The sequence below is a fragment of the Cydia amplana genome, chromosome 2 (genome assembly GCF_948474715.1).
Source record: "Cydia amplana chromosome 2, ilCydAmpl1.1, whole genome shotgun sequence".
Taxonomy (NCBI): Eukaryota; Metazoa; Arthropoda; class Insecta; order Lepidoptera; family Tortricidae; genus Cydia; species Cydia amplana.
The window spans coordinates 21,175,850-21,190,676 of record NC_086070.1 but is presented as its reverse complement, the minus strand read 5'-3'; the positions used below and the strand labels follow the sequence as shown (position 1 = coordinate 21,190,676).

Below are 14,827 nucleotides of genomic sequence, written 5' to 3'. Positions count from 1 at the left end.
TATTTATTTTATATGAAAAAGAGGAAGCCTAAAAGATTCATAATTTTTAAAAGTTGCTGAACAAATGTTGGTCAGTTTGAGGAGTACAGCCTTTAGTTTAATTTATTGCTCCTGTTACAGGAAGCACCCTGTATAATACATTGGTTTATGATGACGGCTGTCCAGTACTTGTGTTTAATTTACTGTCTCGTTATATGTTTCATGTGTTTGTATACTGTGTATTTTGCAATGTTTTGATTTCTCGGTGTATTGGCTTGTCTGTAATGCCGTGTAAATATGTATATTGTTAAATAAATAAATAAATGTCGGTTATTTAACTATTTTTGAATTAGTTAATGTAATTGTAGATAGAGGCTTTGCTTCACGTTTTTGGGACATCATATAATTACTATCTAATTACTGAAAATTATAAATATTCTACGTTAATTAATTTAGTAGACAACTGTACTTACTATTCGAGAAACTCACTTATGTTTCCATTCGAGAAATTTAATTCACTTGAATCGTAATTGAATATGAAACAATTTCACTTTCTAGAACACCTATGCGTTGACCATAGTAGGGGTGGTCCTATAATAATTTAGTAAGGATAATAAAGGTCCATTTTTCACTAGCTCAAATTGGACACGCCGGTAGATGTGGGTTTTTTGCTGCATTTCTGCCGTTCAATGAGGGGCCACAAATTACACCTTCGTCTGGTAGGTTACACGAAATATTGGTCTGAGAGATGAAAGTTTTATGTACCTAATAGCTTTACTTTGGTTTACGATATTGCTGTTGCGTGAAAATTTCTTTTTGTTAAATCTATTACATTGTCACCGAAAATTATCAAAAATAACCGTACCTACTACAAATTGAGTACTAGTGAATATTTAATGATAAACAGTAAAATTCGAAATTTGTTCTATGAAACCAACCGCTAATTAGCTAGTCATCGAGGAACAACTTTCTGTCTATAATGGTTCTAAAAATAAGGATAAGATATTTTGAGTTAATCATATTTTCGAATAAAATCACATATTTGATACTAGTTCATCTCAAGTTTACGATAGTTTAAACAAGTTTTAGCTATACCTCAGCGTAAAATTCGATTAAGTTCTAGCTAATTATAAAAATAGGCACAAAATCTGTCTGAAAAAGAAATCTAAAGCTCGGACATATTAAGTCCTCCGGGTAAAGTTACGGCTGGGGTTGTTTTACGATCCATTTCATTTTACAATCCGCGCGATATGATGCGAGGGGTGAGCGAATTATAGCCACCGACCTGAGAGTCGCGTAAAGGGCCCTCTACTCAAAACAAGTCTTCCGTATGTCTCTTTCCTTAGTCAAATATGTTTATTTACTCGTATAACATTCTTACAACAGATTGTATAAAGCATGTGGCCTGTAACACGGGCTAATAATTAAAACGTAGATTCTACTCCTCAAACAATAAAACTTTTGTCCAACAACTTTTTGAAATTATGTAGTCTTAAGATTGTCCCTTTTTCAAACAAACTAAATAATATTTTCAATGTACTTTAAATTCCGTCTAATTGACATTGCCTGTCAGTCTTGTCACCGTACAGGCATAATCAATTTCTTGATACATTGCGTGTTCGAATAAATTTTAAAGTATTATTAAATTGTACAACGGGACTTAATCGCGTATCTAAGTTTTAAAGATTTACCTCTGACGTTTCGAGGACGGCGTTGTCGCCGTGGTCTCGGAGAAGACACGGGATTTAAGTGTTTTAAAATCTAAACCACAAGTTATTTTTAAAAGTCGTTGAACAAACATTGTCTAGGTTGAGGAGTAGAATCTACGTTTTAATTTTTCCCCGTGTTACAGGCCACATGCTGTATAAGTACAATGCAATAAATGTATACCTGTCGTAATGAACTTCCGTGATTAACGCATAGAGCGTTATGTGGCTTTATTATACAAGTTGGTTGGCCAGTACAAAACGAGTATAACGAGTGTCTTTACCACGTTGAAAGCTTATGAAAACTTATTGACTTTATCTTTAAGTGACCTATAACTAAACATTAAGAAATCTTAAAGCTATTTAATAGGTATTCAAATGGAAGGTATTTAGTGTCACTTCAACATAATGCGCTTTGCTATGTGATTGTGTAAACGTATAAAATTAAGCTATGAAACTAGAAATTCGAGCAAAAATGGGCTGGTAACTAGGGTAAATATTGAACTATATGCGTATATTTCATGAAAGTAAAGTAAGTATAAGTACTTAATATTAGCTTTGACTGTGGTATAACTAATTATTCTTTACAGTACCTATATAATGGAGTTATTTTTTCGAAGAGTCGCTAAAACAAAAAGGACCGAGCTATTAAAATAGAAATACATATCAAAGCGCAAACAAAGAGCAAGTTAATCCCCAAGATGCAGATGGTCGGAACAAAATTGGACGGACGAGTCCATTAGTAGTCGCTTTAATACCTAAATCCTATGAGAGAAATGTCTTGTAAGGAAAATGAGGGTTTTGAGGTTGCCGTTTTATTTTAGTGGTTAATTTTCCTACTAAAAGTATTGTCTTTGTGGCTATTTAGTACTCTTGTGCTTATTTATCTATTAGAGACATGTTTGACGTTTGCTTGCATTGGAAGCATAAATGTATAAATTTAAGTGTTAGGTAAAATCAGCTGAACTAAAATTAGTGTCTGTATAAAAGAGACAACACGCGTAACTTAGAAATGTTTCAAATTCACAGTGTGACAAAATACCAGCAAAATCTTAGTTAATCATTTCGAAGATAAGTTGTCTAGAAAATTGACGTTTCCGTATGAAAACTGGTTATTTTGGTTATTGATCATAGTTTTATATCATTAATAATAATCACGGGTTGTTGAATGCATTCACAGTTCATTTCCGTAATGGCAACGGGATAATTACCTTGTATCTATACAGGGTGTTTCCTGTAACAGGAGCAATAAATTAAACTGTAGGCTGTACTCCTCAAACTGACCAACATTTGTTCAGCAACTTTTGAAAATAACTCATGATTTGATTTTTATTACACTTTAAAGTTTATTCTAAGACGCAATGTATTGCAAATTTTGTTATGTTTAAAGCGTGACAAGCAACGTCAAATAAACTGATGTCAGCGTACATTGAAGGCAATATTTATTTTGTATGAAAAAGAGGAAGTCTAAAGGATTCATAATTTTTAAAAGTTTCTGAAAAAATGTTGATCAGTTTGAGGTGTACAGCCTTTAGATTAATTTATTGCTCCTGTTACAGGAAGCACCCTGTATAATCCAACATGTATTGTAAAGTATGCATCAACTACAGCAAATAAAATGCACTGAAATGAAGAAAATGAATCACAATAAAAAAAAACAAAGATAAAAAAAGGGTTTAGTGACAATACTGGCGTAGTAAAGTTTGACATACTACCTACCTGATGTACTTACATACTAAATTAAGCTAGTGTGAATTATTTGCCTTAAAAATATAACAAATTATTAAATATATCATTAATTATTTATTGGAATTTCAGAGTTCTTACATTTTAAGCTCTTAATTGCCGACCCTGCTATTATTACAAAGGTATATAATATTTTTTTAATTAACAGTCTTAACATTATAGTCACGAGTCGACAACGATGGCAGTTAACCTCATAAGTGAGGCCGCAAGCTCAAAACTAGCTGTTTACTGTGGTGCGATAAATAAAGCAACACATGCAGTGAAACTGGGAATTCTGCGTGCGATAAATATGCGCTAATGTTATTACATTTATATACGTTAAATTAGGATTATTAGTTTGAATTATGAGAATGATAGCGAAATACCAAGTCAACAGTAGGCTTCTGTTGACAGAAGGTTTTCTATTTAAATATATTAAAACGGGTCACTGACGTATTTTAAGTCGAAAATTGCTAATACCCATATTTAATATGTCTGTGTCTCGCGGAAGTTTTGTTACTATGAAGTGTTGTTCTAGTTTTTATCACATACGCACAAATTTCCCGTGCTCTAATTTCTTAAAAATTGTTTTTTAATTGAATATTATGTGTTTGAGTTATTTAATTAAAGTTGGATTATTCGCCTGACTGTTCTCGCAAATAATATGTGCTGCTTGTCAACCTATTACCTATACTTGGTAATCTTGGTATTTTTATTGATGATTTTATTCCTTAGGTAGTGAAGATTGGAAAACACGATGAGTTTACAATCATGCTGTATTTTATTTAATGTCTTGATATGATATAGATAGGTAGGTATAGTATAGATAACTCAAAACGACGATTTTACTGTGTCATTATAGTGAGCGACCAGTTAAGCTGTCAATAAAGATTTGCGTCAATAAACAGTTTATTGAAGAATAAAATGGCGAGTGAAATGTTCGCCGAACTTTATTGTTTCATAAAAGACAATATCGAACGGCTAATAAAGATTTACTACGTAACGACAGTTTTCACTTTCACGTTTAATAGCGTCGACGGGTAGTAAAATTTTCTCGCAAAATTGTAATCAGACGATAGCTTTTATTACAACATTTTTCAGCGACAATATAAATACCAATAAGTATGAAAGAATATGACACTCAGTCACAAATTCGTTACCTACAAGTGTAGGCGCTCCTAAACACCATATATGTACCTATTATCACTGCTTCCTTGAGATAACTTTGATTATTGATTAATCTTAATTTTTTTTAGATTTGAAAGTTATAAAAGATTTATTTCACTTTAAGAATGTTAAATTTACGTACATATTCCGGCCATAATATATGTTTAATTTATGTTTTTGTAACGTTATAAATTCGTATAAATTAGAACTAGAAAATGTATATTGCAATTTAATGTAATGAAATAAATAAATCTAAATCTATGGTCAAGGTCGCTAAGGCTAAATAAATCAACTTGCATAATTAATTATAGTTGCACTTGGCTCTATCTGTCGAAAAGTTCTCATTACATATCTTTACTTAATATCGCAAATGAAAGTGTGTCGTGTTTGCAAAAATTCGGGCATCCGACGTTACCTAGCTACTCTTCAATCCAGTCCGTAAATAATGCAAGTTTCATTTGCTATAAACTGCCTCGAGGGGCATCTGTGACCTGTGACTCACATGATGACGTCATACCTACTTGGAGCTAATATTTGACGGTGTTTCGAAAGCAATTATAGGTCTGACTACGCTGACTTGACTAAACGGTGCATCGGTCTAAAAACGTAGCTGTCATTTATGTCGTTTAGGGGTTGAAAGTGGTCGTTGTGGGTTTGAAAATGGGTCTGGGAAAGTTTTGGTGTTCGTGAGTCATATTTTAAAACACTTTCTTAAGGATGACTCACGCTAGACCGGGCCGGGGCGGGGCCGGAGCTTTCGGCGCTTAGTTTTCTATGGAAAGCACCACATGATCACCGATCAGCCATCAAAGATCATAGAAAATTACATGTCGGATGCCTCGGCCTGGGCATGGCCCGGTCTAGCGTAAGACATCCTTTAGACTAGTTTAGACTGATTATATGCTTGAAGAGGTAAAAAATAGGTGAATTTGAGTGCAATAAACACAAAACTCTGGTATGGCTAAAAAAAAATATGTAATTTTCAGTTGAGTTACGAAATTTCCATACGTTTTCGTAACTACGTGAAATTGCGCTTATATTTTCCAGAGTAAGGAACGCTATCTATTCGGCAACTTTATCGAAAAATGACGAAAATAAAAAACGGCATCAAAATAAAAATCGGCCCAAATAATTGACTGACTTTAGAATTAAACTTAATGCTTGGTGGGTAGCTTGGACAATCCGATGCGTTTCGTTTTCCACGGATTCTACGGAGATCGCAGAGGTGCGCGGACCGCGGCAGAGGGCCTACCGCGAACCACGTTCGACGTGTTACCTCGGATGTCACACTTACGTACGAATTTACAAGTGCGACAGAGAGGCAACACGTCGAACGTGGTTCGCGGTAGGCGCTCAGTTTCGACACCGGACGCCAATGTCAACAGTTTGCATTCCTGTTGACACTCTCATGATAACAGTATTTAGGCTAATTACCCAAAACTGTAACATCTTGTTTGTATCCACTGACAATATTATAACACGTCATTAAGACGTAAGAAATACTAATGATTATATTGATTATGTGGGTGACGGTTTTTACTGTTTTTAGTAATTAAACAGACAGTGTGTATTTGGTTAAAGAAAATTCGAACTAAAAAATTGATTGCTTATCTGCTGCTTAATAGATATCTGCCCAGTGCCTTAAGTTACACAGTAGTTATTTATACAAAACAATTTAGGCGCACTTCATCGTAGAAAACTGCGCTTCATAGAAAAAACACAACATTTAAGTTTACATTGTATTTGCCTTCTATTTCTGTGAACGTTCTAAGAAACTCTAAGATCTCAAAGCCATTTGTTCTACCGCTAAAGAGCTTTTCCGCGAAGTTCAAAGCTCAAAGCCGAGTCGATTACGAACCAAGACAGTTAAGTAATCAATTCTACACCTACAACTTCACATAAATTGAATATACAGTTTTTAGTTTACGTTAGATGTAATTGGCACATGTTATATAGGTTATATGTGGGCATTTAATTGATGTACGCACTTATATTTACCGATGCTGCTATATAGCTGTCATTGTAGGTAGCTATTTGTTTTAAATAGCAAAGGTTTTAATTGGTCATAAAAAAACCTGCATTTTTGTTGACGATGCTACGTATATCATGTGGGTATCCTAAAATCAAACTTACCATCGTTGTTATAAAGAACAATTTTGCTTAAAAACTGAGCATATCCAGCTTTTAAACAAACCCTTCACTCAATTCCTAGTGAGACTTTGCAATGCAAGGGTAGGATGATTGCTACAGCGAAGTAAACAACGCTAATCTGCCCTGTATTTTCCTCTCAAAAACAAGGGAACGAGTAATAAATAACAACGTTAAACATAACAGAAAAGCAGGCTTAACCTGAGAGCGCTCAAAACAATGAATCTACTAAGGAGTAAGGTTATTAGCGAGTCGTCCGCGCGGCCTGAGAGCTGCCACTCAAATAGCACTCGAAGGAAACAAAACTCGCTATTACCTACCCCCTTTTGTTCCATTTTTGAAAAAATGTTCTCTATTCAAACCGGCCAATGCGAAGCGGGCTCGGCTGAGACCGTTGATTGGCCGACGACCTCCGAGTGGAAATAAAAAGTGCTTGGGTAAATGAGACGTGTCGTCCCGCTCGCGCTTGTGGTTGTTTTATATTGTGTTTCTGCTCTGTTTTTCGTTTTAATTGCAAGCATGAGAGGATGTGGGGTAGGACCTTGAGTGTTGCACGTGCAGCAAGCGCATTCAACTTGTTTGAATGGGGAAGGGAATCCTGCTTATGTCATCCATGTTGTGATGGGGTGGAGGCTGGAGTGGCTTGATGACGTATGATGATTTATTGAGAATAAATAGGCTAGGGGCCATTGCCTGACAATTAATTAGTCTCTAAAAATGTAATTAAAAAGTTATTTTTGTTTAGGGTCGCAATTATCCTTGTCGTTTTAATGACAATTGATATTGATATTGGACTATTAAGAAAGGTGACTGAAAAATCTTAATATTCTTCTAGTTTTTAAATTCAACATTTTATTATTTTAATGATTCTAGTGTAAAATTGCAAAAATTAAATTCTCTGGTCACATTATACCATTAAGACCCTTGCGTGTTTCGCCTCCATTCAGTTGGCAACACTGACTAATAGTGTTGGCTACATCAATCCATTTCCTTTTGCCGCCGTTTCTTAACTTCCGCCCGATTTTAATATGGGTCATTACTTAACACTCAACACTTTGTTTAGAAAAAGGAGGCTTAATTATTGGTTTTATGATTAGAAATGTATCCATCTATTTATACCTAATATTTGCATATTTGACGAGAGTTTTTGGTTAACTGTTTTCATTCAAAAAAGGTCGTAGCTAATACATAATTTTCATATAGGTACATACCTAATTATTGCATAGGTCCGCTCCGATTCTTTCAAGTGGCGATTGCGGGAAGAATAATAGCAACAACTAGGTAAAATAATATTTTTCTCTACGAAATGTGTAGGTACTGGTATTCAAATATGTAGGTACATCCAGTACGTGCTAGATGTGCAGCAATAAATACTAGAAATGTTTTTATTTTATTTTATTTTTATTTATGGGTACCTACACTTTTCCAATAGTTTGGAATAGTGTCCAGAGCTGAGATATAACGTGCGTTCGAGATTGAAAAGTTCAACGTGATGTCACCTGATTCCTTAACAGCCGAATATATTTCTTTCATTATCCCTATTTAAGTATACGGATCCAGTCTTGTTTACTTCAGCAATGAGCAGAGTCATGTAAAATAGTTCCTACAAAATTAAAACATTCGTTTTGTTGTTACAGGAATTTAGCTGCACCCAGTCCCGTCCAAGGAAACACGTCTCTGGATACGTTCACGTTGCACAAAGAGAACTGTCAGAGGCTAGACTACTTAGGCGAGCGGCAGAAACAACTCTGCTTACTGTCCGATAAGATGGTCCAGGTAAGACACATAACAACACAAGATTTGTTTAACTATGTATCATGCTCGCATACATATCTGAGTTTTCACATACCTGCATTTTATACAAAAAATCAATGAGAATGTGGAATCGTCTGCAATGATCTTTGTATTGTGCTGAAATTTGTATTTTGTTGAATTTTTTCTACTAATTGTGTAATTACCTAATCTATTTACTTGCCTAATATAATTTTCAGTTCTATTAGTTACGCTGAACCCAGTAGTGAGAATAGTTATTTGTACAACAAGAGATCAAAGTTTGATATTTCTTAGAGTGCTTATTTTGAGTCCCGTGCAAGCGAAAGATTCTATACTAATTTAGAATCTTGAGCGTAGTAAGGGACTCAAAAGCTCACGAGATGTAAATAACTTTGATCTCGTGTAGTTCACAAAACTTTTCACCTCAGCAGTGAGAACATATTAGAGAACCCGAAAAATGTATTCCTTCTTCATCACTTACCTCTATTCACTCATGTTTTCTTAAGATATACCAACAATTAAATTTTCACCTAAGCAGCTCGAACAAGGGTACTTTGCTACTTAAAAACAGTGAGCAAAATCGCATTTTGCTCATTTTGTCGCACTCAGTGAGCAAAATGCGATTTTGCTCACTGTTTTTAAGTAGCAAAGTACCCTTGTTCGAGCTGCTGAGGTGAAAATGTCTTTTTACTGCACACATATTTAATAGATGAATCAATGAATCATCCAGCAGGCGCATTCAGTTATCGTTATTAACAGTTGCCAGACAAATTCACTTTAATAGGTAGCTGGTATTAAGCCAATTGATAAAAACAAACCACACTTCATAGCACTTTCAAATTTGACTTACTCTTATCTGTGAGTGTGTGTAAAATTATATCGAGAATGAGCGAGCCATATGTGCCAGTACATAATATAAATAAGGAATCATAGTTGATGACATTGCCATTTATAACAAAATTAGGCAACTATAAAATATACTCATCATGCAGGGAGCTGATTTATAAATTCCGAATACGATCTCTTAAAATTAAGTCTTTTATGAAACATGTACATACATAAGTACACATAATATAATGTCTCGTGTCGATCGTGAACTTCTTCGATTACTCCATAAACCGGAGAATCGTGAAGCGTATTCCACTCCACAATATTATGGAGGCAATTAACGTTAATGATACGATAATTCCGTTTATATCGTATTAACGTTATAGGATGCTCACGGCCATAAAATACATAACATCTTTATTGAACAGGCAAAGCTCGTTTCTAGAATTTCTCGGTGGAATTGTTTTATTGAGCATAAAATAACGTGGAAAAATAATTTGGTTTTATTATAATATCTTGTTCGGTTAAAATACCATTGGAGTGTACCTATTTATTTTAGAGAATTTTGGGCCCTAGCCTAACTTGGCAGTGAGGAATCAGTGCCGTTCATTAGGTACTGCTACGTGATTACCATATTATTATTACATCTTCTAGTATTTAAAGCTAGTTAAATCCTGCCATAAAGGTTGACAGACACCACATTCACCAATCCGAGCAAGTAAAGGTTACATTCGGTCTGTGACCACCGTTACTGTGCAGTTATGAGAAGGGTGATGTCACAGTCAATCCCTTGATAAATTGAATTGCTGTTGTTGCTGAGTTACCGTCGCGATTAGAACTTTCAATTTGTCACGTACATGCATTGTTTTCCAAAATAACACTCGTCATCATCAAAATAGCTGCAGAGTTTTCTTAATTTTTTTTTATTTTATTTTTTATATAATTTTTTTTAACAAGCAGAAACGTTGATCGTTGGATCAATTCTATTCTTAGAATAAATTTAAAAGTGGAAAAATTACTGTCTTGGGTGAGACTTGAACTCACGGCCTCTGGACTTTTCTTGGTCTAACTCTAGTACCTAATGTAAACATGAGAACTGTCGTGTTCCAGGTGCTGCAAACGGGCGCTCTGCAGGCCGTCGAGGAGTGCCAGCACCAGTTCCGACACAGCCGGTGGAACTGCAGCACTGTGCAGAACTCCACCGACATCTTTGGAGGCGTGCTCAAGTACAGTAAGTATTACACGTATCCGCCTAACAGCCGTTTTCGAACTTTAAGATACGTCAAAATATAAGATATTGAAACGATATAGATATAAGATATGAAAAGTGACGTTTCTTCAAACAAATACCTACGTCACTTTTGACTTCACTGACATATCCGATCCATATATTTTCAATATCTTATATTTGACGTATCTTAAAGTTCGAATATGGCTGTAAGTCTGTTTAAGAGATACGTTAGGCCTTGACTCATTTCTACCATTCTCAGATTTGTCTACATTCGTTCAGGCTTCTTTTCACCACTAGATATTATAAATGTCATAAATGACATAAGTAACATTTTATACCGAGAAAAAGAACAAGTTTTGTTTAACGAATAAATATCCTTGTTCTGTGAACTATTACTTAAAAAAAAACTTCAAGGTATCACACGTCAAGACCTGCCGTTTATTTTCACCTGTCGATCGCATCACGCCGATTTTAAAAGACATGTGTTTATATTACTGGGTCAGTTTACTCTGGCTAGTTATTTAAGAGGGCGTTTACATTACAGATCAGATGTTTTATACAAAACGCAAAATCGTTGTTTTCAAATTATTTGTATAGTCGTTGTTTTAAAAATATCACACTAATATGGAAGAGTGATAGAGAGACACGAAGCGATTCGATAGCGAAGCGCAAGCGATCGTCACCTTGGCTAGGCCACCAGCTCACCAAAAAGAATAGTAGTAATATGTAAAAATCGCGTAAAAAAATGTTTGTAGTGTTTCCAAAATTCGCAAATAATATTTTTAATCGAACAATATCTTATTTTATAACCGTCACCGTCATCTACTTAATAATAATGTTCCCGATCTGCCTTGTCACGATTTTCTTGATTTATCTACATAGGTCTACAGGATATCGGGTTCAGTACGGATCAAAAGAAAGCCCATGATAGAGGACCTTCATAGCTGCCCATGTGATTACCTTTTTAGGGGCCCGTAATTAAAACATGTAAATTCGTTTGAGATTGAGTTTTATTTTTCAATGACAATTCTCTAATTACACGTCGCGTAGACTTTTTCTTTACCGCGCAAACAATCTTGCGCGGAGATGTGCGCAGCAGCTACACCTTCTATGTTTAGCAAAAATCAATGGTTTCGTAGAAATAGGTTTTTGTTCTCCATGAACCGTGCTAATTAACTTAATAATTCGTAACTTGATTCCAGAATCGCGTGAAGCGGCGTTCGTGCACGCGTTGTCTTCAGCGGCGCTCGCGCACGCCGTGGCGCGCGCTTGCTCGCGAGGCGAGCTCAACGAGTGCTCTTGCGACTCGAGGGTGCGGAAGCGTACACCAAGGCACTGGCAGTGGGGAGGATGCTCTGAGGTAGGCTTTGAGTACTCATGCTGACTTAATAAGTCTTGTGAAGCATTGTTTGCGCACACGCTGTCTTCAGCGGCGCTAGCGCACGCCGTGGCGCGCGCTTTCTCGTGAGGCGAGCTCAACGAGTGCTCTTGCGACTCGAGGGTGCGAAAACGTACACCAAGGCACTGGCAGTGGGGAGGATGCTCTGAGGTAGGCCTTGAGTACTGTTGCTGACTTACAAAGCCTTGTCAAGCAGCAGTAGGTACTCGCGCATGCCACGCCATGAGCTAATTGGTGCAAACGAGCCAGGATTGGAATCAACAATGTTTATTATTCGATTAGAAACCACCACATCTATGATACTACCCCTCTCGATGCGCCGCTGTACTTAGATGGGATCTCTGGAAAATTACGTAGGTAGCCAAATTTACCGGATGTTAATACATACACTAGTTTAAGGATGTGTTTGATGTTTTTCCTTTTTAACCGACTTTTAAAGAGAGGAGGAGGTTCTCATTTCATCGGAATCTTTTTTTTTAATTTTATTTAAGTACGTTTACCGATTGCTCGGATACTACCTACCTACTTACTAAACGACTACTTGTTAATCTCTCGTATAAATAAAATCAAAAGCTATTCTCGGCTATATTCTTTTTTAGGGTTCCGTACCTCAAAAGGAAAAAACGGAACCCTTATAGGATCACTCGTGCGTCTGTCTGTCTGTCCGTCCGTCCGTCTGTCACAGCCTATTTCCTCCGAAACTACTGGACCAATTAAGTTGAAATTTGGCACACATATGTAAGTTTGTGACCCAAAGATGGACATGTAACGTAAACAAATGAATTTTAAATATGGAGGCCACTTTTGGGGGGTAAAAGAACAAATTAAAAAATAAAGTTTTTCAAACTATATCGTGTTACATATCAAATGAAAGAGCTCATTTTGAGAATCACAAATATATTATATTTATAATTTTAAGATAAATAGTTTAGCAGTTATTCCAGAAAATAGGCAAAAAATGACCATTCCCCCCCCCCTTTATCTCTGAAACTACTGGGTCTAAAATTTTGAAAAAAATACACTAAATAGTTCTTTACCTATGACAGGAAAACCTATTAAAAATGTGCAGTCAAGCGTGAATCGGACTTAAGTACTTAGTTTTTGATCCGACTCCTATGGGTTTTTTAAAGACATTTTACACACTTTTCATAAAAAAAAACATATTGTTAAAAATACATGTAACGTAAAAAAAATAATTTTAAATATCGAGGCCACTTTTGGGGGGTAAAAGAGCAAATTAACATTAGCATTTCAAACTATATCGTGTTACATATCAAATGAAAGAGCTCATTTTGAGAATCTCAAATATATTTTTTTTATAATTTTAAGATAAATAGTTTAGCAGTTATTCAAGAAAATAAGCAAAAAATGACCATCCCCCCTCCCTTTTATCTCTGAAACTGCCGAGTCTAAAATTTTGAAAAAAATACACTAAATAGTTCTTTATCTAAAGATGACAGGAAAACCTATTAGAAATGTGCAGTTTTTGATGGGTTTTTTAAAGACATTTTACTCACTTTTCATTAAGTGAAACATATTGTTAAAATAAATTAATTAAAAATTAAAAACACGACTGCAGTTTAAGAGCGAACTGAAAAGCTAGAAATAATTTTTAGTTATGTTAGGTACTCAACATAATGAATGTAAAATAGAATATAAGTGTTCAGTCAGGGTCATAAACAGCAATCGGAAAAGTTTAGGCTCATTTAGGATCGTGACTGTACTTGCATATTTTATTTCGATTGCAGTCGGGGACCTGTGAATGGGAAAATTTCAATATATCAAGGTCCCCGACTGCAATCGAAATAAAATATGCAGGTACAGTCACGATCCTAAATGAGCCTAAACTTTTCCGATTGCTGTTTATGACCCTGACTGAACACTTATATTCTATTTTACATTCATTATGTTGAGTACCTAACATAACTAAAAATTATTTCTAGCTTTTCAGTTCGCTTTTAAACTGCAGTCGTGTTTTTAATTTTTAATTAATTTATTTTATTTTATACATTTTAGTGACCATACAAACCAACCACATTTTTTATGATTTAAGATAATTTAGTTGCTTCAAGGAGATTTCATCACGTTGATCTTTGATATGTTAGCATAAAACATGCTTAACAACCTAACTAGGTCTGACCCAAAAACCAGACGTATTGAAAAGTGCTATATGGCTTAATATCTCTGCAACTACATAATTATTTCCTATTAGTTGGCTTTCGGCCTTCGCAATTAAGATACTTGGGGAAGCTGCAGAAAGCGTGCATCTTTCTTACGCTCCGGGCCTTCGGCCCTACGCGAAGCTCGGCCTTCGGCCTTCGCAATTAGGATGTTTGGGGAAGCTGCAGAAAGCGTGCACCTTTCTGCGCAAAGTTCGGCCTTCGGCCTTCGCAATTAAGATACTTGGGGAAGCTGCAGAAAGCGTGCATCTTTCTTACGCTCCAGGCCTTCGGCCCTACGCGAAGCTCGGCTTTGGGCCTTGGCAATTAAGATACTTGGGGAAGCTGCAGAAAGCGTGCAGCTTTCTTACGCTCCGGGCCTTCGGCCCTACGCGAAGCTCGGCCTTCGGCCTTCGCAATTAAGATATTTGGGGAACCTGCAGAAAGCGTGCACCTTTCTTACGCCCCGGGCCTTCGGCCCTACGCGAAGCTCGGCCTTCGGCTTTCGTAATTAAGAAACTTGAGGAAGCTGCAGAGAGCGTGCACCTTTCTTACGGTCCGGGCCTTCGGCCCTACGCGAAGCTCGGCCTTCGGCCTTCGCAATTAAGATACTTGGGGAACCTGCAGAAAGTGTGCACCTTTCTTACGCTCCGGGCCTTCGGCCCTACGCGAAGCTCGGCCTTCGACCTTCGCAAATAAAAAACTAGGGGAA

At 36.2% G+C, this 14,827-nt stretch overlaps 1 protein-coding gene across 1 annotated transcript in view; it reads left to right on the top strand.

Moving 5' to 3' along the window:
• Window positions 1-14,827, top strand: part of LOC134660055 (protein Wnt-4-like) — an 85,808-nt gene that overhangs the window by 67,332 nt on the left and 3,649 nt on the right. Inside the window, exons 2-4 of the mRNA XM_063515757.1 lie at window positions 8,363-8,501; window positions 10,437-10,557; window positions 11,760-11,917. Of these exons, the coding sequence (XP_063371827.1) occupies window positions 8,363-8,501; window positions 10,437-10,557; window positions 11,760-11,917 (418 nt within the window). The remainder of the gene's footprint in view (window positions 1-8,362; window positions 8,502-10,436; window positions 10,558-11,759; window positions 11,918-14,827) is intronic.